Raw genomic sequence first — 25,071 nt, 5'->3', positions numbered from 1 at the left:
CTGCCTGGGCCCTGCTCCCCGGCCGGGCCCCGGAAGGCCGGCCCCGCCACCCTGGACCCGCGGATACGCGACCGGGCCGTGCGGGGCACGGCTTGAGGCCGCGGCGCTCGGGTCTGGGCGCCCTCGCGCGGCCACTCGGGCCGCCCGCCCGCCCCCGACCTGCGCGCGCAGCCGGGGTGGGGCCGGCGCGGCGGGGGCGGGGCGGGCGGTTGGCGCGGCCGGGCCGCGGGGCGGGGCCGCGCCGGGGAGGGGCTGCCGTTGCGGGCGGGCGGCGCAGGCGCGCTGCGGCCGGCGGTTTCCGCGCCCCCGCCCCGCCCCGCCCGGCCTGGCCCCGCCGGCCCGCCCGCGCGCCCCCCCGCCGTTGGCGCCGGCATGTCGGGCCCCGGGCCGCGGGAGCCGCCGCAGGCGGGCGGGCCGGCGGGCCCCGAGGGCGCGGACGCGGCGCTGGGCGAGGCGGGGCTGAGCTTCACGACCACCGACCTGAGCCTGGTGGAGATGACGGAGATCGAGTACACGCAGCTGCAGCACATCCTCTACTCGCACATGGAGGCGGCGGCGGCCGACGGCGAGCTCGAGACGCGCCTCAACTCGGCCTTCCTGGCGGCGGCGGCGCCGGGCGCGGCGGCCGGGGGCTTCGCGGCGGCGGGGGGCGCGGCGGCGGCGGCGGCGGCGACGGGGGGCGCGGCGCCCGTGTACCCCGTGCTGTGCCCGCCCGCGCTGGCCGACGGCGGCTTCGCGGGCGCCAACCCGTGCCTGGGCCACATCGACTTCCAGGAGCTGCGCATGATGCTGCTGAGCGAGGCGGGCGCGCCCCCCGCCGCCGAGAAGACGCCGGGCGCCGACGGCCCGGGCCCGGGCGCACCCCGGCCCAAGGCGCCCGACGGCGCCGGCAAGGAGAACGCGGAGGGCGCGCCCGAGGCGCGGGCCAAGTCGGCAGTGCGCGTCCGCCTGGAGGACCGCTTCAACAGCATCCCCGCCGAGCCCCCGCCCGCCCCGCGCGGCGCCGAGCCCCCCGAGCCCGGCGTGGCGCTCAACAAGTGGGTGCATCCCGCCGGGTCTGGGTGTAGACCAGGGTCCTGTGCGGAGAAGCGGCCGCCTCGGTCAGGGTGTGGACCAGGGTCCCGTGCAGAGAAGCACCGGCTTCGGTGCGGGTGTCGACCCCCGGGTCCCATGCGGAGACCGCCAGTCTCCTGGCTTGCATCTTAACAGGGAGCCGACCTCGGCGGGTCCGAGGTCGTGTGCTGTTCGCAGGCGCTGCGAGCCCATACTAAGCTCGCAGCGCCTGCACACAGCCCCCAAAGCCTTGGCCTCGGGTGCACGCTGCGTCTGGAAGGGAGATGAGTTGAGACAAGTGTAGCGATGCTCCGAGCGCCAAAGGTTTTGCCCCGGACCACCCACCTAGATGTCCCGAGAGGCCCTTGCTTCCCGCTCCGGGGGGCTCAGGTTGTGCTGACCTTGTCTTGTGCACACACATGCAGCCTGACGGAAGGACAGATCTCCAGCAGGCAGCCCTCCTTCCTCGCAGACACCCGCTGGGGTGTCTCCCCAGCTTTCCCTCTGGCCCACACCCCGGCTTTTTCCCATTTTGCCCTCCGTCATCAGATTTTGGAGGAGGGCCAGAAAGCCAGAGATGGGTGTCAGAGGCGTGATGGGAGGGGAGGTGTAACTAAAAGATGACACACAGCCCCGCCCTCCGGTGTGAGCGAGAAGGAAGTTGGAACTTGTCCCCTGCACCGCCGTTGATAGGTGTCTAGCGACTTCCACGATGACGCCGGGGCGTGCACTGTCACAGATTTCCTGCCTGGAACCTGGACTGTTAGCCGTTAGAGCGTGGTGGGGATGGCAGTGTTTCAGGGAACTTAGCCTACTTCTGGGGCTTTTGTGTCTTTTGGCAGTTTGGTGACTCTTATTCGACATCCGTCCGAATTAATGAACGTTCCTCTTCATCAGCAACAAAACAAATGCACAACACTGGTGAAAAACAAGACCGCTGCGGCCGCTACTGCTTTGCAGTTTACATGCCCTCTGTTCACTGCAAATGCGTGCTCTGCTGCTGGGACTTCGAGTCTCTCACAAACACAGGTAGGGAAAATGACTTTCAAGGCTTTGCTCTTTTGCGGTAAATGGATAAATTTGGTTTTCGTTAGGTCTCGAGGCTTTTTTTTTTTTTTCTCATTGAGCTTAATAACTTTTTAAAATTGAGAGGATGTATGTGGTTTGGGGATGTTTAAAACTCCTCAGCGTCCCAAAAGTTCTTCAAAGTTACGGCGATCGCTTGGCTGTTTCTTCTATTAAAGTGGGTTTTCTTTGTTCAGTCAGGAGATTGTGTTGTCGCATGTCGATAGCGCTCCTGTTGCTTCATGTTTTTTCAGAGCTCTAGTAACTCATGTTCTGTACTTGAAGCTGCCAAGCATCAGGATATTGGATTGCCTCGAGCGTTTTCCTTCTGCTATCAGCAAGAAATTGAATCCACTAAACAGACTCTGGGGAGTAGAAACAAAGCTTTGCCTGAGCAGGTTTGGATTAAAGTAGGAGGTAAGTGGCAGAACGGAAGTAGCAGGTGCTTTCTGCTCCTGCCTGACCTTTGCCCTCCATGTCCTTTTGGCCGTGGGGCGGGGCGGGGGGGGGTGTCGGAGAACCGGTGCTTTCTAAACAGAGGACGTGATCTTGGGGGTCTGTTCATATCTCCGCAGCCATCGTGCCCCCCTCTTCCTTAGTCACCCCGCTTCGAACCTTCTTAAGAATTTCAAACACCAAGTGTGCACCTGGCATGGAAACCTTTGCGTTTTCTTTTCTTTTTTGGCCGTGCCCTTAGCGTGCACAAGTTCCCAGGCCAGTAGTTCCTGTTGTGGCTCAGCTGTAACAAACCAGCCTAGTATCCGTGAGGATGCAGGTTGATCCCTGGCCCTGCTCACGTTGCTGTGTGCTGTGGTTTAGGTCATAGGTGCGGCTTGGATCCCGTGTTGCTGTGGCCGTGGTGTAGACCAGCAGCTGCAGCTCTGATTCGACCCCTAGCCTGGAAACTTCCATATGCTCCAGGTGCAGCCCTAAAAAGTCCAAAAAAGAAAGTTCCCAGGCCAGGGACTGAACCTGAACCTGAGCCACAGCAGTGACAACGTGGGCTCCTTAGCCACTGTGCCACCAGGGAGCTCCTGGGGCTGCTTTTTCTTAACAGCAATCTCCATGAATAGGAAAACCAATAGACTTGTACATCTTCCATTGTCTTCAAGTTATTGAAGCACTTAGAGTTTTTTTTTTTTTTTTTTCTCTTATTTTATCCTTTGTGAGTGAGGTGGGGTCTGAAATCTGCTAAAAGCTTTAGGAGACCTCTGCAGATGGGCAGAGGATTGAGTTGCGAACAAGAGGCCATAAGGTGACTGAGAAAGTTTGAGCGATAAACGGCTCCCAGCAAACTTTGCTTACCTCCCAAGTTAACGCTCAGGCCCATTCTCCCTGGAAACCTCATTTTTCAAGTTTCCAGCAGTGACACAGCTGACCCTGGCCTTTTCACAAGCCGGTGAAGGCGAGCCAAGGCTGGAGTGCTGCTCCTTCCCCTCGTCGGTAACCTTTGTCCCTCGTTGCGACATCATTGCACGCAAAGCTCAGGCTCACGTGAGTAGGATGTGGAGGTGAATATTAAAGCAGCCTTGGAGCCCCCTGGTGGCCTCGAGGTTACAGGATCCGGCCTTGTCACTGCTGTGGTGCCGCTTCCACCCCTGGCCTGGGAACTTCTGCATGCCAGGGAGGCAGCCAAAAAGCCCCCCTAAAACAACGTCAACGAAACAGTCTCTGTACTGACGTCTCAGCTTCAGAAAGAAAACATTGCCAGTACTTGTGAATTTCCGTCCGCGTCTTTGAAAAATTACCCCCATTCTGAGATTTGAGCTCAGTGATTCTTTCGTTCTGGAGAGTTGGGCTCCAAGTGGCAGCTCAGGCCTGCTGCTCCTTTAGGATGGAGATTGGGTGACCTCTGCTGTGATGGCACTTTTTGTGGGGGCTCGTCCTTGGAAGGTAAAGGCAGATTTTTTCTTTTTTTTTTTTTTTTTTTTGTCTTTTTTGCTATTTCTTTGGGCCGCTCCCGCGGCATATGGAGGTTCCCAGGCTAGGGGTCGAATGGGAGCTGTAGCCGCCGGCCTACGCCAGAGCCACAGCCACGCAGGATCCGAACCGCTTCTGCGACTTACACCACAGCTCACGGCAACGCCGGATCGTTAACCCACTGAGCAAGGGCAGGAATTGAACCCGCAACCTCATGGTTCCTAGTTGGATTCGTTAACCACTGCGCCACGACGGGAACTCCCGTAAAGGCAGATTTAATCCTTCACCAAGGTTTTGTCCTTTTCGGAGCATCGCAGTGAGAATATCATTTGTCACGTGAGAGTAATTGCGTATAAGGGAAATCTTTGGGAGGAAATATTTCCAGCTTTTTTTTTCTTCTTCATTCTGAGTATCCGAAACATCCAACAGCTTCCTGGTTTCTCTGTTCATTGATGACAGTTAAAATGCCTCTTCATTTGAAAGCGGGGCTTTTGACAAGCTAGGCTGATTACATAAAGCTGTTTTCATTTACGTTCAGTGTTTTTTTTAATTTTAAGTTTTTTTTTTTTTTTTTTTTTTTTTTTTGCTTTTTAGGGCTGCATCCTTGGCACATGGAAATGCCCAGGCTAGGGGTTAATTCGGAGCTATAGCTGCCGGCCTACACCCGCACCACCGCTCACGGCAATGCCGGCTCCTTAACCCACTGAGCGAGACCAGAGGTCGAATCTGAATCCTCATGGACGCGCGTCAGGTTTGTCACCAGTGAGCCACGATAGGAGCTCCCGGTTTTTGGTTTGCTTTTCTTTTTTCTTTTTCTTTTTCTTTTTTTCCTTTTTCGATGGCCCTGCAGCACATGGCGTTCCTGGGCCAGGGATCAGATCTGAGCCACAGTCGCGACCTCCGCGGCAGCTGTGGCAACGCCGGATCCTCAACCTGCTGCTCGGGGCCAGGGACGGCACCTGCGTCCCGTGTTCCAGAGACACGGCCCATCCCGTTGTGCCACAGCAGGAACTCCCCTGTGCAGTTTTATGATTTGAGAGCCGGAGCTCTGTGCTGACTGCGCGTGTGGAATTACTGCCTGCTTCCCGTTGGGTTCTGCGTGCCCCCTTCCCCAGTAACATGTGTATGTCTTGGGTAGAACCCACCCCAGAATACACGCAGCGTGCATGACGGTACGTTAAGGAGAATAACAAAATTAAAAGAGCACTCTTTTCTTTTGTCGCAAAGAAGAAGCGCTCTGTAAACAGGCCCTAAACAGGAGGAACCGGAGCAGGCTACGCCAGCTAGACGCCAGCGGGGAGCGCCGGGCGCTCGGAGAGATTCAGAACGTGGGCGAAGGCCCCGCGGCCGCGCAGGGCCCCTGGCAGCCCGAGTCCTCGCAGTCCAGCCTCGGGGAGCAGCCGCAGGGCGGGCCCCAGGGAGGGAGGTCCCAGCGGCGGGAGAGGCACAACCGCATGGAAAGAGACAGGAGGTAAGGCCGGGGCCGTGGGGCAGGCTTTCCTGTAGGCAGTGGCCTGGCCGTCTCTGTGTTGAAGGGGGGGACAGCTGGCAGAGGACAGGGTCACTGGTGGGCTGGGGGGTCGGGCACCAGGACACCCCCCCCAGGTTTGAGGAGGACGTTGGAGCACGCACGGCTTTGATGTCTCTTGGACTAGGGACATGGCGCATGGGGAGAGGTCGGGGGACCAGGCGGGGGGACCCGAGAGCCCCTCCCAGCAGAGCCACACAGGATGCTCAACCCGGGGGCGTCTACCGGCCAGGAGAGCTCCTTCGGGACTCGATGTCCAGGGCCCGCCTGGGGCTGGTCGCATGGGCACCCCAACCTGGCACGTGGCCAAACCCCAGGCCTCCGCGGGGAAAGCCTGTGTTGGATGCAGGCCAGGTGCATTGCCCACATGCTTTGGGCCCGGGGAGCTCTCCTGAAACCCACGTTCCCAGAGGTCAGCAGGCAGTGTTCCTGGGAGGCGGGTGGCAGGTGGCCTGCATGCTCAGCCTCTCAGTCCTGCTTGGTTCTTTCAAGGACGTTGCAGAAGGAGGCAGTGGCGACTCATTTCAGTTGTGTATCTGTGGATTTTCTTCATGCTGCTCTGCGTGGAACCAAAAGATGGCTCATTTTTCTATTACAGCTGGGTTTTTCCAGGAAGATTCGTAACATGTAGTTAATTAACTTAGTCATTTATTGAGTACTTTGTACCAATTGCTTGCTTGCTTGCTTGCTTTCTCTCTTTCTCTCTCTCTCTTTAGGGCCGCCGCACCCATGGCCTATGGAGGTTCCCAGGCTAGGGGCTGAATCAGAGCTGCAGTGGCCGGCCACAGCCACAGCCACGCGGGATCCGAGCTCTGTCTGCGACCTACACCACAGCTTTCGACAACATTGGATCCTTAACCCGCTGAGTGAGGCCAGGGATTGGACTCGCATCCTCATGGAGCCTAGACAGGACCATTAACTGCTGAGCCACGACGGGAACTCCAACTTTGTCCCAATTTCTGTTTTATGCTCTGGAAATACAGCATTGGGCAAAGACAGATACTCGTGTTGAGAGACAGAAAGACAGAAGCCACCGTGTTGAGCTAAGGCAATTTCCTTCTTTCTTTTTATTTATTTATGATTTTTTTATTTTTTGGCCTTGCCCACAGCATGCCGAAGTTCCCAGGCCAGGGATTGAACCCAAGCCACAGCAGTGACCCGAGCCTCTGCAGGGACATCACCAGGCCCTTGACCCACTGTGCCACGAGGGAACTCCAGTTTATTTCTTTGTAAAGGGATGTATTAAAGCTAGCCAGCTAGAGGAGTTCCCTGGTGGGGCAGTGGGTTAAAGATCCAAGGTGTCACCACTGTGGCTCAGGTCACTGCTGTGGCGCGGGTTCCATTCCTGGCCTGGGAACTTCCTCATGCCGCAGGTGTGGCCCCAAAAAAAGCTCGCCAGCGCGACAGCGCTCCTAAACCCGTGCCCGCGCACAGGCTCCAAGCAGGGCGTCGGTGAGCTCAGCGTGGCTCGTCACCGGCATGGCTCCTATTCTGGCGTTTATTTATGAACATTTACTGAACACCTTGTAACTGAGAAAAAGAAAAAAGCCCTGTGCTACATGTTTATGGTAAAAGATTGAGTTCTTGCCCTGCCATTTCCTGCCTTAACAACCTTCTACTAATTCTTTGCTTCTCCTTCTGAGTTTCTGGGCCATAGACTAGGGATGTTACTTCCCGCGTAGCCTGGCGATGAGAGTTAACGAGCTGATGTGCAGGGTTTGGCCCAGTGCCCGCAGGTGCAGGGCACCCAGTCGCCGCCGGCTGCTGTTAGCTTACAAAGGCGCCCTAACATTCCGAGTACAGGTGGGCAGCTGAGGAACCAGGGCCACGCGTACAGGCTGCTCCGTGTCAGCCCGTTTAGGACGGAGGCGCGTGTGTGAAAGTTACAAAGGGCCCAGGGGCGAGACTCCAGTTGTGATGGAAGTGCTCTCTGGAGTGACCGGTTTGGTCTGCGGGCCTCTTTGGACGGGGCCCTTGGAGGCCCCCAGCTGTGCGTCCCAGCTCGGGCAGTTCCCGGGCACCTGGCAGGCAGGCGAGTACCTGCTGAGTGAAAGGATGGCCCGCCCCGAAGAAACACATGCAAAGTTTTGCTTGCAGTTTCCGGGGGTCTGCGCCCATCCCTGGTCTAGACGCTTGAACTGGTCCTTGCTCCTGGCCCAGGAAAGGAGGCAGGGAGCACGCCAGGGCGTGCGCGCGGGCCGAGGGGGCGGCCAAGGACCCCGGGAGGGGCCGGCCGCTGGCGGGGGGGAGGCCCGAGGTGGGGGACCCGGCCCTCCTAAGTGAGCCTGCTCCCGCCCGAGGGAGAGTCGGTCGCTTGTGTTCTTCCTTGGCCCCGCGTCAGCCCGTCCGTGTGACTGCCTGGGTTTTGCCTGCAGGCGCAGGATCCGCATCTGCTGTGACGAGCTGAACCTCTTGGTCCCGTTCTGCAACGCCGAGACGGACAAGGCGACCACCCTGCAGTGGACCACGGCCTTCCTCAAGTACATTCAGGAGAGACACGGGGACTCTCTTAAGAAGGTCAGTATCCAGGCCGGCCGGGGCCCGGAGTCTGTGCCCGCAGCGGCGGTGCGTGCGTCCCGTGGTTCCTGCGGAACCCGGCCGTGCTCGTGGGGCGGCAGCCCGTCGTGCACCAGAGTCCTGGTCGCAGCCTGGATGTGCCCACTGACCGCAGAGCGCCAAGCCCGAGGTGTCCGGCCAGGGGGCCGCGGCCAGACACCTGCTCCGTGCAGTGGGTTTTAGGGCTGGCAGGGTTGTCAGGGACGGGCCTGCGGGATGTGAATTTTTTACCCTCAGAAGATTTTGGGAAGGGATGAGGCGCAGATTGAGAAGATCCCTGTCCAGGAAAGCGAGCCGGGCTCTTCCGCCCTGAGCAGAAGGCGGAGGAGGCAGCCTCTGTGTGTCTGGGGCGGGGGGAAGACGACTGAGCCCCTCGGCCCCGGTGCTGCCAGCTCTCCCGCGACCTCTGCCGGCCAGGAGCGCGGCTCCCAGTGGTCCAGACGCTGGGCGGGGGGGTGTCCCGCTCACCGCCTCCTTGGGTTCAGCGGGAGAACGGAGGCTTCGTGGCGTTGGCCTCTGCTCTGCCTCGGGGGCACCTTGGTCCCGGGCCTGGCCCGGAATGCGGGGCCGGGCGAGTGGTGAGGGCCTTGGCGAGGAGCCTGCTCGTTTTGCTGCTGGTCCGGGCTGGCGGGTACTTGCTGCTGGCAACTGCAGCACGCGTCTGATGAGAGCGCCGAGCTGAGGTTGGCGTGATAAACGGGAGCCTGTGTAGAAGGAGCCGCCTGTGTCTAGATCCTGGGGCCCCGAGAGCCGCCGGGCCCCCCAGGCCGCCTGGAAGGAGGCCCTCGGGCTGAGTGCTAAGGGTTCGCCTTCGCGGGGGTCCCTTGGCTGTGCCCGTGGCGTTGACGTCCTGTGCGTTTCGTAATTTCAGGAGCCTTATTCACTGTATATTTCATTGCATTTCAAAGCAGTGCCTGTCACATTTGTTCTGATTGGGTCATTTACAGTTATTTATAATGTGGTTTCCTTTTGACTTTTTTTTTAGCAATAGACTTGGTTTATTGTAATGAAATAAAGCTTTTATATTTAAAAAAATGATTTAATGTTTGGCTCTATGTACCTAGTCGCAGTAAATTATTATTTATATGATTCATTCAGGCATGGTGAAGGGTTGTAACAACCAACAGCTGTCTCTGTATATACTTGAAGACCGAATAGGTTGACAACTTACGGTGGGAGTTCCTGTCGTGGCTCAGTGGAAACGAATCTGACGAGCATCCATGAGGACCCAGGTTTGATCCCTGGCCTCACTCACTGGTTTAAGGACCCGGCGTTGCTAGAGCTGTGGTGTAGGCTGCAGACATGGCTTAGATCCCACATTGCTGTGGCTGTGGTGCAGGCCGGCAGCTGCAGCTCTGATTCGACCCCTAGCCTGGGAACCTCCATATGCCATAGGTGTGGCCCTAAAAAGACCAAAAAAAAAAAACCTTATGGATGTTACTTTTTATACATACGATGCTTCCTGAATTTTCTGCAATGTGATTACCTTGAATCCGTAGGCTGTTTCCCGGTGGGGTTATAGGGCCCGTCCCATCAGGAAACAGGCTGAGCAGCGCCGGTCACGGTTTGTTGAGAGGTTGGGCTAGGAGCCTGAGCCCCTGTGTGTTTGCTCTTAGCTGCCCTCTTACCTGCGTGAACATTTTTGTCCTTTCTTGGGTGCTGCCCTGTACGGTATGGAGTTCCCGGGCCAGGGATCAGATCCCAGCTGCAGCTGTGACCTGTGCCGCAGCTCTGGCCACGCCGGATCCTTTAACCCCATGTCACACTGGGGATTGAACCTGCATCCTGGGGCTGCAGAGCCGCTGCTGATCCCGTTGCACCCCAGCGGGAACTCCAGCATTTTGTCCCGAGTGATGTCCTAGCCCCCAGTTTAGATGATGTGCCCACAGCTCTTTCCAGCTCTAACTGGGCTTCTGCCCAAACATGGTGGAGGGGGGAGCAGTTTTTGGTTTTTCCATTTTTGGTCGCCCCGCAGCCTCTGGAGCGCCCGGGCCAGGGGCTAGTTACGAGCTGCAGCTGCCACCTAAGCCGCATAACCCGCTGCGTCCCAGCTCCTTGGACGCCGCCACCAATCCCGTCGTGCCCCAGCGGGAGCTCCGCGGAGGCAGTTTGAATAAGACAGAGACCATGAGGGCCAGAGGAAGGCAGCCAGAAGGTGGGGGGGAGCCGGCTGCCTCCATCTGGCTGCTGACGTTTTGCAAAGATCGCTGTCCCTGCTGTGGGGGGACTGGGCTCCAGGAGCAGAGGTTGGGGGGCAGGAGTGGAGACGCAGACCCTGGTCAGAGGCTCTGCTGGGGTCTGCCAGGGGCCACGGTGGCACAGGAGAGGTACGTGCTGGCCAGCGGTGCCGGCCACGGGGCTGCGGGAAAGAGGCACCGTGGACCGTGGCGGGTCCGGCTTGAGCAGCCGGGCGGATGGAGCTGTTTCCTGGGGTGGGGAGGCCCGGGGAGAAACGGTTGGAGTTAGGCTTAGGGTTCGGACGAGGCGGGGTGGAAGCCACGTGCCGTGTCCGACGGGCGAGCTGTTCACGGTCCTGGAGGAGGAGCTGAGCAGGCAGACGAATCTGCAGGCGGGCGGCTCTGAGGACAGAGGGCCGCCAGCAGCCGTCCGCCCCTCGCCCGGGGCCGCTGTCAGCACTGGCACAGTTTTGTCACGGCGTTGACGTTTCGAAGACAACAGGTCAGGGGTGTTTCCATGAGTCCTTGTGTTTATGTCCGGTACCTTCACAGGTTCATGTCGTTTGAAACCTGCGGGAAAATGCCAAGAATAGTGCCCAGAGCCCCTCGGCAGCCTCCCTGGTTTGCCCAGAGTCGCCGGCTGTCGACGTCGTGCCCCACTTGTTCGGCCTCGTGCTGCCAACCAGTCCGAAGGTGACCCGCGGGCACCTGCCCCTCGCCAGCCGCGCACCGCCGTCCGTGACCGCGAGGCGTCCGAAGTCGTTGTGCGTAGCCAGAGGCGATGGTCCGGTCGGGAAGCTCGGCCGGGACCTGAGACTCAGCCAAGTCAAGGTTAACTTGCGCCTCTTGTCCCAGTCATAGCCTCTGCAGAGCTTGTCCTGGTCCAGGTCAGTCCAGGATCGCTGCTGTCGTGCAGTTGCTGGGAGGTGACATCGTGGGGTCATGGCCTTGAACCCCAACAGAGGCTCTGGAGGCTGCAGGGCAGCCTCTCCCCGCACCCCCGTGCCTCCCTGCCCTCTCGCCGGTCACTTGGCGTCGCCGGGCAGGATGGTGGCGCTGCCTCCCCCCTGCTCCCTCGGAGGTCGGGCTGGGGGCTGCCCGCCCTCTGCCCCCTTTTCCTTGGGCACCAGCCCCAGGTTTTTGCTGCGATCGTGCCGTTACTTCTCCCTTTGCTGTCTGGTAGGAGGACTCTGTCGTCACGTTTATCGACCATACTGTCATCAGTGAAGATGGCAGCTTTTCAAACCTTGCGGAGACTTCCGTGGTGACCTCCCTCCCGCGTGGTCCGGTTTTCCAAGGTGTGTGTTTATCTGAAAAGGACGTGCGTCCTCAGTTTGGCAGATTCTTTAGTTTTATTGGGTAGAAATGATGGTTCGTGATTCGGTCCGTCCTCTCCTCTCCTGCCCGTCGGCCCCGTCGCTCCGAGAGCCCGTGTGGCACCTCCCACGGCCTCCGGGCTTGTCCGTCCCCGGGGGCAGCCGTCAGGGTGGCCATGCGCCCGGTGCGCACCCTCCTGCCGGGCCCCACAGATTCGTCGCCCCCTGGGTTTTGTTAACCCTTCGCCTTTACTTCTCTGGACGGCACCAGCGCGCTTCCTCTTCCCACCTTGCTGGCGTAGTCGCTTGGCGTGTGAGCAGAACCATCTTCCTTTTGCCCACTGAAAATGCGATTTTTATTGTGGGCACTCTCCTGTGTGCACATCTAATGGGAACATCACCTTTAAGCAGACGCCATCTCAAGGTGTTGCTGAGTTGTAAAAATGCCTTAAAACTCCGTTCTTTCGCTTGGGTTTTGTTGAAGCAGCTGCTAGTGCAGAGAGCAGGGTAACAGCTACTGCTCACCTCTGGCGAAGCTGCGGGTGGGACACGTCTGCTTGTCTCCCTCTCAGGTCACCCCAAGTCCCCGTGAGTCGAGTCCCAGGGACCTCATGAGGGTCTCGCTTGAGTTACAGCTTAACCCCACTTCTGGCAGAACTACTCACAGGAAAGGAAAGGGGGTGGCCCAGGGCTTAGCCTCATCGGCGTGTAAAGACCGTCCAGAAAATGCCTTGAAGTTCTTCCTCATGTCTGAGAAATGATTCTTTTCTTCTCTCTGGCCTCTGTCTAGTTATCCTGAAGGCAAATTCTACCTTCTCAAATATAGGCAAATATTTTATATTTGGGCTTTGGCTGTCGGAATATAGGCAGTTATCGAACCATGGTTCATCTTAAATTACATGAAGACCCATTGGGATGCTTTTAAATTTGGGGAAGAAAATTAGACTACATTTGTATATTGGAGTTCCTGTTGTGGCGCAGTGGTTAACGAATCCAGCTAGGAACCATGAGGTTGCAGGTTCGATCCCTGGCCTCGCTCAGTGGGTTAAAGATCCGGCATTGCCGTGAGCTGTGGTGTAGGTTGCAGATGTGGCTCGGATCCCGCGTTGCTGTGGCTCTGGCGTAGACTGGCGGCTACGGCTCCGATTCAACCCCTAGCCTAAGAATCTCCATATGTCACGGGAACGGCCCAAGAAATAGCAAAAAGACCAAAAAAAAAAAAAAAAAAAATTTGTATGCAGCTATAGCTTCTGCGTGTACGCGGTGACTGCAAGTGGCAGGTGGCCTTGGTGGCAGTGGCGCTTCGGCAGGCGGACAGGGGGAGTGCTCCAGCCCTTCCAGTTGCCTCGGAAGTTAGAGCAGTGGCAGCAGAGTGCTTACGCCTTCCTGCCTGGACGCGAATTAAACATGAACCTACGGGCGTCCAGCAAAACAAGACAAACAACGCGATTTAAAAATGGGCAAGACAGTTGACTAGACGTTTCTCCAAAGAAGAGAGACGCGTGGACGGTAAGCACGTGAGAAGACGCTCACCTTTCCCGATGATCAGCGAGCGCCCACCCAAAGTGCCTGGATGGGTGTGAGACCCCTCGTCACCCCTGCGGCTGTGGTGAAGCCAAATAACACGGGTCGGTGAGGATGTGGAGAATCTGAACTCCTGGGCTTGCCGGGAGGGGCGGAAACAGTGCCGCTGCACGGGAGACAGGTGCTGGTTCCTCCGAAAGATGAGACGTGGCATCCGCATGTCCACGCGTGCGGGTTTACCCGCAGGGCTGGAGAGCGGGCCCTCGAACAGGCGCGTGTACACCGCGGGGCGGGCGAGCCGCATTCGCCCCCGGGCCCAGAGCTGGAAACACTCCACGTGTCCGCCCACAGAACACCTGCAGGCGTGGGTTCCTCTCCAGCCGCGGCCCGGAGGGGAGGAAGGCGTGCGTCTCCCCGTGCGGGCGGACCTCGAAGCAGGAGGCTGCACGAGAAAAGCGACGCAGAAAGCCAAGTACCGTGTGATCGCACTCCAGCGAAGGACCGAGAGCCGTCAGATCGGAGTCAGAACGGGGAAGGCTGGGGCCAGGGGCCGGGGAGCAGACGGGGAGCTGGCGCTGCGTGGGGACAGAGTTTCGCTTCGGGAAGCTGAGAGAGTTCTGGAGATGGGTAGTGGTGATGGTTACATGACAGGGTGCATGGACTTAAGCCACTGAGCCGTGCCCTTGCAAATGGCAAAATGGCAAGTCTTATATGCATTTTACCACAATAAAAATATGTGCACTAGGCTAAACTGTGAGAGGCTGCGATGCCTAAAAAACCCTAAAAGCTTTAGAAGGGCGTCCGTGCACAGAAATGGGGAAACGGGAATAACGAACCCCCGTGGCCCGTGGCCCAGCTCCAGGCTGATTTCGTTTCAGCTGCCCTTCCTCAGCCCCCCGCCCCCCGAATTAGTCTAAAGCGTCTCCAGAAGGCTCATCACTTCATCCACAAGGGTGGGTCTGGAAAGAGCTGTTGACCAAGGCGGCCACTGCGCCAGCATCCCTCATCTCCATCCCTGTGTCCAGCTTTCTCTCTTGACAGCTGACCCATGTGAATCAGGATCCAGGCACTGCCTCTGGTTCACAGCTCTCAAGTGCCTTTTACTCTGTCGTGGTCCCTTCCTGTCTGCCTCCGCATTTACTTCTTGGTGAGGCTGAGGGCCGCTGAACCCAATTTGGGTCCCTCCCCTGGGCACAGTAACCCAGTCTGCTGACGTCGGGCTGTGCTGAGGGGCAAAGTGCAGCGATCTTGCGGGGACCACAAGGCGGCTGGGCGGCTAATGCTCGAGACCCAAACTTCTTACTCGGAGCCTGAAATAAACGCTGCACGTTTCTTCACCACAACGCGGTGTCAGTAGATTGGCTTTGGATTCACCGTGGACGGGTGAGTAGACTCACATTTGGTTTAGTGACAATTTTCAGCGACCCCGATGGGCCCGTCTGCCGGGTGCCGGAATCATCCCGACTGAGCTTGCTTGGGTCTGCTCACCTGCACGCAGCATCACGTGTCCCGAGTAGTCACACGTGGTGACAACTTTAGCAGAGGATTTTTTGCCATTTAATGTTTTCCACGTAAGTTAACACACGTGATAATCTTAGTTTAGGGAGTTCCCGTCGTGGCACAGTGGTTAGCGAATCCGACCAGGAACTATGAGGTGGCGGGTTCGATCCCTGGCCCTGCTCAGTGGGTTGAGGATCCGGCATGGCCATGAGCTGTGATGTAGGTCCTGGACATGGCTCGGATCCCACATGGCTGCGGCTGTGGCGTTGGCCAGTGGGAACCTAGCCTGGGAACCCCCATATGCCTCAGGTGCGGCCCTAAAAAGCCAAAAAAAAAAGCCAAAAAAAAAACCTTAGTTTAGTATTTCTTTCTGGGATGCCTCAGGCGCCCTTTGGAAAGCTCAGTGTCAGCTAGAGAAAAACTGACAGCCTGTTATCAGAAGCAGCTCAGGAGTTCCCGTCGTGGCGCAGTGGGTTAACGAATACGACTAGGAACCATGAGGTTGCGGGTTCGGTCCCTGGCCTTGCTCAGTGGGTTAATGATCCGGTGTTGCCGTGAGCTGTGGTGTAGGTTGCAGATGTGGCTCGGATCCCGCGTTGCTGTGGCTCTGGCGTAGGCCGGTGGCTCCAGCTCCGATTGGACCCCTAGCCTGGGAACCTCCATGTGCCACGGGAGCGGCCCAAAGAAATAGCAAAAAAACAAAAAAAAAAATTTAAAATAAAAATAAAATTAAAAAAGCCAAAAAAAAAAAAAAAAAAAAAAGAAGCAGCTCAATATTCCAGGGACACGTCCCTCTCTTAACAGAGAGGGAGCCAGATCGCCCCTGTACCAGCTTGACTGCGCTAGAAAAGTGTGTTGACCTAATTGAAGCCAGTCTAATCCGAGCCAGTCCCGACCACGCACAAAACTCTTTCCTCAAGGTTCCTTTTCCACAAACCTTCCATCACTTTCTGCGTCCATGTTAGTTTGTCCCATATTTTTTTTTCCATCCAGAAACAACCAGCTCTGGGAGAAAGTTATTCTTTCCCCCTGAAGAAAGCTCCTTCCACGCTTTGTACCTTCTCACACCAACATCGCTTATCGTCGTACTGTCTTTACACACTGAACTAGTTCCCTTACTGGTGTCAGTAGCTTAATTACATACGTATTACAATTTTTAACCCTTAAAAACCTCAATCTCTAGTGAAAACCAAGAATCAAGTAATTAATTAAACTGGGGGGAGGGTTCAGTTTGGTTTTTTGTTTTATTTTTATTTTTTTGGCTGTGCCCATATCACGTGGAAGTTCCTTGGCCAGGATCAAACCTGAGTCACAACGCTGGGTCCTTGACTGCTAGGCCACCAGGGAACTCCTGAACTGTTTTGTATATCCGCATGTTTTGATTGGCAAACTTAGGAACCTATTCTATAACCTTTAAAAACGTAGTTTTCACAGCACAACTTTTTTCTTTCTTTCTTTCTTTTTAGGGGCACACATGCGCGGCACAGGGAGGCTCCCAGGCCAGGGGTTGAATCAAGGCTGGAGCTGCTGGCCTGCGCCACCGCCACGGCAACGCCAGATCAGAGCCGTGTCTGCAGGCTACACAGGCGCTCACAGCAACACCAGGTCCGTAACCCACTGAGCAAAGCCAGGGGTCGAACCCATGTCCTCATGTATACTAGTTGGGTTCATTACCACTGAGTCACCATGGGAATCCGCAGCTTTTTTCCTTGATGTGGTACAAGGCATGTGTCTAATGAACCCAGACGCCTTGAGGCTTTTTTCTTTCCCGTAGAAGATAAAAGACATTGAACGTGGATGTGTCCAGTGATTGATTGACGTCATTGCTTAAAAGACCTGAACCCCCTGCTTGGCACCTGCGGTAAACACGGCCCTTTCCTCACCGCAGCCGGGGGGTGCGTGGGCCCAGACGGACTCTGTGCCAAGGCTGTCTGAGCACTTTGGTCTCGGGTTCGGCCCCAAGTCCTTTCCACCAACTGGGCGTCCTTGGCACACGGCGGTTTTGATTTGTGTGGTAAAGGAAACAAGACATTCGCATTGGCAGATGGCAGCATCTCTGGGAGGCGACAGCGCCCACGTGGTGACCCAGGGTAGCCTTCCCTGCTACGCCACCTCACCTGGAGCACAGCCGTGGTTGGCCTTTCCCTTTTGGACTAAGGCCTGGTCCTTTGGCTTTGTCTCTGATGGGACTTGGATCGAATTTCCCTTTTGGGAGTTCCCACTGTGGCACAGCGGTTAATGGATCCGACTAGGAACCGTGAGGTCGCGGGTTCGATCCCTGGCCTCGCTCAGCGGGCTGAGGATCCGGCGTTGCCGTGAGCTGTGGTGTAGGTCACAGACGTGGCTCAGATCCCACGTGGCTGTGGCTCTGGCGTAGACTGGTGGCTGCAGCTCCAATTCGACCCCTAGCCTGGGAACCTCCATGTGCCGCAGGAGCAGCTCAAGGAAAGACCAAAAAAAAAAAAAAAAAGAATTTTCCTTTTGGGGACCAGGGTCCTGTGACCCTGAGAGACAGTTCTGTGTGACATGGGTTTGTTTGCTTGACATCTGACAACAGCGGCCCCGAGTATCTAAGTTTGGGGGATCAGAGCTCTGGTCCATCGTGCAGTTCCTTCCCCAGGGGGTATTTTACAAAACTGGAAGATGTTCGGCTGTGCCCCTAAAGAAAGAAGAGAGATTTAACACCCCACGGCCACAATGCTCCTCAGTTAACGATGAAACACGTTTGAAATTCCAAAACTGATTGTTTTTTGCAAATGCAGTTAGAGAAAGCTGGCTTGAGAAAATAGGTTTTCAGAGTTATGACCCTTAGAGAACAAAAATATTCCTAGAAGAAAGCTTGACGTTACAACTCATGTCCTTGAAATGCGGACACACCTTGCTGTACAGTGGGAAAATAAAAAAATTATTAAAAAAAAAAAAAAGAAAGAAATGCAGACACAGCCCCCACTGCCTGAGACCTCACCGGGGCTGTAGTACCTCGGATCAGAGGGGGAGAAAGGGGAAAGAGGCCTTTGCAAGCTCAAGTCAGTTTAGCTTAGTCCAGCTGTTAGTTCAGCTTTACGTTTGTTGGGTGACTCGCCATGACACCCGGTCCCAGTTTCGTATCTCTTCGTGTGCTTTTTGTCTGTGTCCAAGCAGGAACTCTTAGAGTTCCCTCTGTGGTACAGCTGGTTAAGGGTTTGGTGCTGCTGCAGCTGTGGTGTGGATCACAGCTGCAGCTCAGGCCCAGGAGCATCATATGCTGCAGGTGCAGCCAAAAAAAAAAAAAATCAAAACCGCAGGAGCTCCCACTTGGGAAGTTGAGGGAATTGTTGGGCATCACTCTTTGGTTTTTGTTCTGCAGGAATTAGACTTTGTTGTTCATGTGTGTGTTTGCGTTTGTCGCCTGTATACGTGTGCAGACTGCGTGAAACCCAGACTCATTTCCCAAATACAGCCCCTGGGGGTGCATCCGCCAGAACTGGACTGCTTCCAGTCACAAACCAACAAAACGTAGAAAGATAATTTTCCTCTTTAATACGGCCTGGCCATGATACTCCCTGGACCCACAGGGGATAAGTGGCCCGTTCATGGATCTCCAAACTATGCGATGATTGTGCAGTTAGAGCGGTTGGCATCCAGTGCGGAGGGAAAGCGGGATGGAATTTATCAGCTAACACGTTTTACATTGAGAGACCGATTCACGACTGAGTTTTGAAATAAGCTATGGGGGATCCTGCTGTGGCTCAGTGGAAACCATGAGGACGTGGGTTCGATCCCCGGCCTCGCTCAGTGGGTGAAGGATGCGGTGTTGCCGTGAGCTGTGGCGTAGGTTGCAGACGTGGCTCGGATCCGGCGTGGCTGTGGCTGTGGTATAGGTTGCAGCTGCAGCTCCCATTCGACCCCTAGCCTGGGACCCTCTATATGCCGTGGGTGCGGCCCTAAAAAAGAAAAATAATTACGTAAATAAAATAAAACGAAGCTGTGGCTGTCTTGTGTGTTGGGCTGTCTGTGTATGTATGATATTTTCATAAGGAATGAAGTAGGTAAATGGGACGGGTGCTTTCCGGGGAACTCTTTAGGAATAAACATCGTGTATTAGTTTTGCCAGGTTTTTGGTAACTCGAAACTTTAGAGTTTGGGTAAGTTAAGCTATATGAGGGGAATTCATTAAAGTTGTGAATCAATCTTGTTTTGGCCCCCCCGTGGCATATGAAGTCAGACCAGGGATCAGATCCAACTGCACTTGCAGTCTACACAGCGGCAGCTGTGGCAATGCCAGATCCTTAACCCACTGTGCCAGGCTCGGGATCGAACCTGCGTCCCTGTGCTCCAGAGACATCACCAACCCTGTTGTGCCACAGCAGGAACTCCTAGGTCGTTTTTAATTAAGGTAAAATCCTGGAATATCGATTGGTAGATAAGTCTAAGTTCGCCTTTTGTCTTCTCATGAGAGAGAAAAAACAAAAGATGTTTGCTTTCATTAGAAACATGTCTTGTACCACAGTAAATAGAAGAATTATAGGAAAGTGTCTGTATATGTGTATTTATTTTGCTTTTCAGGGCCGCACCCGTGGCATATGGAGGTTCCCAGGCTAGAGGTGGAATCGGAGCTGCAGCCGCCGGCCTGCACCACAGCCTCAGCCACGCGGGATCCATACTGTGTCCGCAGCCTACACCACAGCCACAGCAACAACGCCGGATCCTTCACCCACTGAGCGAGGCCAGGGATTAAACCTGCGCCTCATGGACACCAGTCAGGTTCGTTACCACTGAGCCACAGTGGGAACTCCAGAAAACATTCGTTTTTAGATGGTGTTCATAAGTTTGCTAATCAAAACATGCTGATATAAAAAAACAGTTGTATTAGTTGCTTCTTAGTTTTTGCTAGAGATTAGGAGTTTAAAGCTATAATACGTATGTAATTCAGCTTCTGAAAGTAACGAGGGAAGCATTTCAATGTGAGGACAGTAGGATATACGTAGTTGTTAGTATGAGAAGGTAGGAAGAATGGAAATATTTTTGTTATGGGGAAAAAGAGAGTAATTTTGTCCCAAAGCTGTTTTTTTCTGGATGAGAAAAAAAAAAGGGGGCCAAACCAGTAGGATGCAGAAAGTGATGGAAGGTTTGTGGAAAAGGAACCTTGGGGAAAGAGTTTTGTGCGTGCTCAGGACTGGCTCAGATTAGATGGGATTTAATTAAGCAAATGAATTTTGCTATTTGTCTTTTTGCCTTTTCTAGGGCCTCACCCTTGGCATGTGGAGGTTCCCAGGCTAGGGGTCGAATCGGAGCTGTAGCCGCCAGCCTACGCCAGAGCCACGGCAATGCGGGATCCAAGCCTCATCTGCAACCTACACCACAGCTCACGGCAACGCCGGATCCTTAACCCACTGAGCAAGGCCAGGGATTGAACCCACAACCTCATGGTTCCTGGTCAGATTCGTTAACCACTGTGCCACAATGGGAACTCCCAATGAATTTTGCTATTACAAGTAAGCTGGTGGCGGAGTTCCTATGTGGCGCAGTGATTAACGAATCTTTCTAGGAACCATAAGGTTGCAGGTTCGATTCCTGGCCTCATTCAGTGGGTTAAGGATCCTGTGTTGCTGTGGCTCTGGTGTAGGCCGGCAGCTGTAGCTCCAATTTGACCCCTGGCCTGGGAACCTCCATATGCTGTGGGTGCAGCCCTAAAAAGCAAAAAAAACAAAAAACAGAAGTAAGTTGGTGGGAGCTCCTGCTGTGGCACAATGGGATCAGGGGCGTCTCTGCAGCGCTGGGATCCCCAGCCTCGGTTAGAGGGGTTAGGGATCTGGCGTCGCCGTGGGCTGTGGTGTGGGTCGCAGACGCAGCTCGGACCCCGTGTGGCTGAGGCTGCGGTGTAGGCCGGCGGCTGCAGCTCTGATTCCACCCCCAGCCTGGGAACCTCCATGTGCCGCAGGTGCGCCCTAAGCAAGTAAAGGGACAATTCTCTGCCACCGCTGTCTCAGAGCATAACAGCTGGTGACCCAGCCCTGCAGGCAGGCGAGGGGACCCAGGCTCAGCTTGGTCGCATGAACTCTGGGTCCTCAAGCCTCAGCCCCAGGGCTTTTGTTTCTCGGAAGCCGGTGAGGGGCGGGCGCTCGGCCTCGCTGGGTCCTTTTGCCAGCGTCGGCTGAGCCTTGTGCCCAGGGCTGCTGTCCCCCAGCCGGGCAGGTCCGGCCCTTTGACCAAGCGTGTCGAGGCGGAGCGGCCTGGACCGCGGCCGGCAGGGCGCTGGGGAGTCACGTCCGCCACCGAGCACTCAGGGCTCGGGGGCAGCAAGTGCCCACGGCAGGAGGGTGTGTCGCTGGTGCCCAGTGTCTGTGTGGGGTGGAAAGTTCTAGAAACGGACGGTGGCAGTGTCTGTGAGGCAGTGTGCACGTACTCACTGTCCCTGGACCGCACAGCTACAGATGCTTCGATGGCCGAAGGTCGGGTGCGTGTTGCCCCAGGGGAAACAAGCCCGAGCGGATCCACCAGAGAAGTGGCGAGAGGCATTTGGAGAATCTCTCCGAAAACTCGGTGGAAATACCTGTAAATTAACTGCGCAAAACGCTTGCATCCCCCTTTTATCGCCTGCATCGCCCTTCCGAGACGTGGCAGGCGTTCGTGAGTGACCCTTCCTTTAACTGCACCCCTGAGCTGGTTCGGCCCCGAGCCTCCGCCCGTGGCGGTCTTGAGGCGGCCGCTCTCGTGCCTGCGAACACGGTCCATTAACCACCACGTCTCGATTTTAGGAATTTGAGAGTGTGTTTTGCGGTAAAACCGGCAGACGGCTAAAGCTGACCAGATCGGATTCCCTGGTGACGTGTCCCGCACAGGAGACTCTACAGAGCAGCCCCGCGACGGAGAGCAAGTGACTGGACGGGACCCCGGCTCCCGGGAAGCGAGTGCCGTTCCTCGGTGGCCACAAACGTCCCCAGGCCTGGACTCGGCTCTCACGGGCTCACTGAGGGACGTGGCTCCGTGGATGGGACTCCGGTGGGGACTCTGAAAGCGCACTTTGTGGGAATGTTTATCTAGCCATTGGTGTCCCTTCCACCACCTGGGGATGAAGACAGCTTGACCATTAGTAAGTAGTTTTCAATTATCTGTCTGATTCCATCATGTTTTCTTAACATGATAACTTAAAAAAAATTAACATCTTTTGTAATTGCTTTAGTCTGAAAAGGTACATGGCTTTTCACTTATTTTATTTACATTTTAAATAGGCCCCGTTAGCAACTGGAACAAGTTAACTTGTCCCAACTGTAAGTAGTTTGGAAATTTTCTCTCCTCTGTTCACCGCTTCCCCTTGTAATGACCTCCGGCCGCGTAGAACTGCGTTGTCAGATGCGGTCCCATGTTCAACCGCTTTGCTAGAAATTTTCCAGAGACTTCCTTTAAAGGTACTTTTGTCCATAAATGACACATTGTCCCAGTGGCCTCCTCACTGTCCTCAGTTTCACACTGAGACTCATTACTTTGTGTAATAAACTGTGGTGTTTGGAACGGAGTTTCGCACGCGAGTGGCTTTATTGATCGTGAGAGGACACCCGTCCACCTCAGTGCAGCGCAGCAGCCGCTGGCAGTACGGCCCGCCCGTCGGGGGCAGAGTGACACGAACGCAGGAAAGGCGGACGAGGCCTTCCTGTGGAAGGCCTACTGTGCCTGAGGCTCGGTGTTTGGCAGCACTGTGGCCAGGCATTAATCTGGAGGTGTCATGCATCATTTTATTGAAATCAGGTCTCAGTCTTTACAGGAATGTTCTGGAAACAAGTTGTCGCATAGTTTTTTTTCTCACGGGATCACAGAGGCTTCGGCAGCACAGCCCGCTCCCGCTCCCGCTCCCGCGTCGGGTCGACCCTTCGTTACCCAGGCCTGTGTCCGAGGTCCGGCGGTCGCCGAGGGGGCCGTTGTAGAAGCACGTGGACAGAACAGCTCGAGGCACGACGCTCTGGGGACCTGTGTCCCGTAGCTGCCCCGAGGACGTGGAAGGGCAGGCGGGGCAGGCCAGCCGGTGGGCGGGGCCCACCTTCCAGGCCGGGCCAGGGGCGGCTGCTTCACTTGGCGTCATCTTCTCCCGAAGTCGCCTTTAGGAGCTCCTGGGACCCGATTTTTCCCCGCTCCCTCCCATCACGGCTCCTTGGCAGGCGGCCGTGTCGCAGATGCCAGGGGGGCCCTGGGCTCCGACAGCCCCGGGCCGGCCAGGATCACCAGGGAACCCGGGCTCGCCGTGTGCCCCGTCGCGGCCGTCCTTGCTCACGCCGGGCACGCCCTGTGGTCCTTGAGACGGGAGGGAGGGAGACACAACGGGGATGTTAGCGGCTGTCCGTTCAGCCACCCTGTGTCTTTCTCGGCTCTGGGTGGGGCCCTGGGGAGGGGCAGGACGTGGCAGTGGCAGCGAGAGGCCACGGGGATGAGCCTCAGGCCGCGGAGCCCCGTTCTGTCACGAGCGGAGCCGTGCGGACCTGCAGGTCGGTCGGTGCCACGTGGGGAACGGGTCTGGGGTGCGCGAGGGGGATGCCCTGGGAGGGGCTTGGTGACGGTGGTGGCACCAGGCGGATGCACTGGGCGGGAGGGCGACGCAAGGGCCCGGGCCCGCCCCCGGGGGGCGGCCACCGAGCGGGGGGGCGGGGGCGGCAGAGGAGGGCGGGGGCCGGGCCGGGCGGGTGTGCGGACACAGAGGTACCCCTCCTTCCGGCAAAGCATTTACACTTGACGTGAAAGATTCAAACATCCAGGGTGCGTGTGGGTCACTTAAGGGGAGGTTCCATCAGAGTCGAACTGAGATGGATACTGGGTGGCTGTGGGTGAGCAGAGCTTAAGTGACTCGACTGAACGCTTCGGCCGCCACATGTCGGGGGCTCTTGGCACAGCCCCTCGCCTCGTGTCCGGCGACGCTTTGCCGGGAGAGAGGAGTCGCTCGCTGGGAAGACGGGGCCGTGCCCGTTACCCACCCCCGCCTGTGAAAATCAGCCGCAGTGACCTCGTACCTTGGAGCCCTTGATCTCCGTCAGGCCCGTCCAGACCCTCGCCGGCCGAGCCTTTGTCTCCTCTGTCCCCCTGGCTTCCTGTCAAAGGCAAGCGGCAGAGGCTTAGAAGACCCGGCTCCAGCCAGAGACGGGCCGTGGCGGCGGGCACCTGACCCGCGGGCCTGCGGGTCCCGTGCCTGCTGCTGACGCTCCAGTCCGTCGAGACACACGGACAGAAGGACACGCAGCAGTGCGCCAGGCCCCACGGCGGGGGGGACAGAGCGAACCCCCAGGCGCCCCTCAGCAGCTCTTCTGGAGGTTGAGGGTTTTCTCTGCCCCTGTCAGTTCGACATGACTTGTGACAGGCTGTATCTGTGGTGTTTCAAAGCACCCCCTGAACTGTGCCCCCCACTCCTCCGCCTCAAACTGGTCTTGGCCTCCGCGGCCTCCTCCAGGGCCTGTGCTGAGTGCTGCTGGGTGCAGACCCCTTGTCCGGAGTGATGTTTCTGGAAGGAGGAGCCTCTTGTCAACACAGGGACAGCCTGGCCGGGGGCGGTCCGTCCCGCCTGCCGTTCAAAGCGGTGGCGCGGTTTTCTTTCAGTGGCGCTGTCCCTGGACCTCTTCCAGTCGCAGAAGGAAACACGCCTGCAGCGACCGGGAGCCCAGGCCTCACGAGCCGCCCGAGCAGCCCGGAGCCTCGGGAGCCGGTCACTGACCTGCTGTGTCCCCCGGGGCAGCGACAGTGGCTTCTGCCTAAGGGCCTGTAGCACCTCTCCTGGTTTACCTCAAGCAGTAACCCCGGGGCGCCTGGGGCGGTGGCTGCCCTGAAAACCGTGCTGTTTTCCTGAGACCCCTGCAGGTGGTTAAGGCGCGTTTTGCATTTTAGCTTCAAGGGGCTGGAAGGCACTCAGATCCCTGTTTGGAGAAAACCCTCTTTGGGCTCTCTCTGCAGACCACAGCCTCGCGCGCTGAGCTGGCACGGCCGCCCAGGAGCCCCCGAGAGAACAGGAAGCTGTCTGCTGGCCGGTTTGGGACGCATGGTGCGTCTGGGCCGAGCAGGCGGATTCGGCTTGTTTGCCCTCCCGGGTTGAGACTCAGCGGGGACGGCTCGATCCACCTCATCACAGGCGCCGTTCCCCGCGGAAGCGTTTAGACGCAGCCCACGGGTGAAGCAGAGCTCACCCGAGGCTCCCTGGGAGCCTTTGTCTTAACGCTGCTTTTCGGAAACAGGAAGTCGTCTGGTCAGTAAGTTTGGAATGAGCTGCAATCATGAACTTGATCTAAATCCTGACCTTGGGCCGTGAGCCTCGCTCACTAGGCTGACTATGCTGGCAAATGGTTAGAATGTTATTTACTATTATTATTTTGCTGTTTTAGGGCCGCACCCCCGGCATATGGAAGTTCCCAGAGAAGGGCTCGAATCGGAGCTGCAGCTGCCAGCCTACACCACGGCTCAGGGAAGGCCGGATCCTTAACCC

General features: G+C 56.9%; 2 protein-coding genes across 7 annotated transcripts in view; one reads left to right on the top strand and one right to left on the bottom strand.

Annotated features, from left to right (window-relative positions):
* Nucleotides 1–293: 293 nt before the first annotated feature.
* On the top strand, nt 294–22,134 carry TCFL5 (transcription factor like 5). Of its 6 annotated transcripts, none has more exons than XR_014832343.1 (7): nt 294–1,037; nt 1,896–2,082; nt 2,404–2,535; nt 5,266–5,509; nt 7,942–8,083; nt 21,377–21,711; nt 21,851–22,134. XR_014832343.1 is itself a non-coding variant. In XM_021078232.2 (6 exons), the coding sequence occupies exons 1-6, from the start codon at nt 373–375 to the stop codon at nt 21,497–21,499; spliced, it is 1,521 nt and encodes a 506-aa protein (XP_020933891.1). In that variant the 5' UTR covers nt 294–372; the 3' UTR covers nt 21,500–22,134. The 6 variants fall into 6 exon arrangements, 4 of the variants coding, with proteins under 4 accessions (XP_020933891.1, XP_020933890.1, XP_020933892.1 ...); XR_002340122.2 differs by having other exon boundaries at nt 2,373–2,535; XM_021078232.2 differs by having other exon boundaries at nt 2,373–2,535; nt 5,269–5,509; nt 21,377–22,134.
* Nucleotides 21,816–25,071, bottom strand: part of COL9A3 (collagen type IX alpha 3 chain) — a 19,050-nt gene continuing 15,794 nt past the window's right edge. The window contains exons 31-32 of the mRNA XM_021078227.2: nt 23,615–23,692; nt 21,816–22,904 (exon numbers count right to left, since the gene is read on the bottom strand). Coding sequence (XP_020933886.2) covers nt 22,714–22,904; nt 23,615–23,692 — 269 coding nt within the window. The 3' untranslated portion in view covers nt 21,816–22,713. The remainder of the gene's footprint in view (nt 22,905–23,614; nt 23,693–25,071) is intronic.

Source organism: Sus scrofa, chromosome 17 (assembly GCF_054392235.1).
Source record: "Sus scrofa isolate SSC_HxYL_T2T_F1_AM1 chromosome 17, Sscrofa_HxYL_maternal_Yorkshire_Landrace_v2.0, whole genome shotgun sequence".
Taxonomy (NCBI): domain Eukaryota; kingdom Metazoa; phylum Chordata; class Mammalia; order Artiodactyla; family Suidae; genus Sus; species Sus scrofa.
The sequence above is the reverse complement of the archived record's forward strand: the minus strand, read 5'-3'. Positions and strand labels throughout refer to the sequence as shown.

Excerpts from the sequence above, each read along its gene's own strand:
- TCFL5 (XM_021078231.2), top strand. The coding sequence starts at position 373 with ATGTCGGGCCCCGGGCCGCGGGAGCCGCCGCAGGCGGGCGGGCCGGCG. Across the intron at positions 2,536-5,265 it reads GGTTTGGATTAAAGTAGGAG|AAGAAGCGCTCTGTAAACAG; the intron begins GTAAGTGGCAGA and ends TTTGTCGCAAAG. Across the intron at positions 5,510-7,941 it reads CGCATGGAAAGAGACAGGAG|GCGCAGGATCCGCATCTGCT; the intron begins GTAAGGCCGGGG and ends TTTTGCCTGCAG.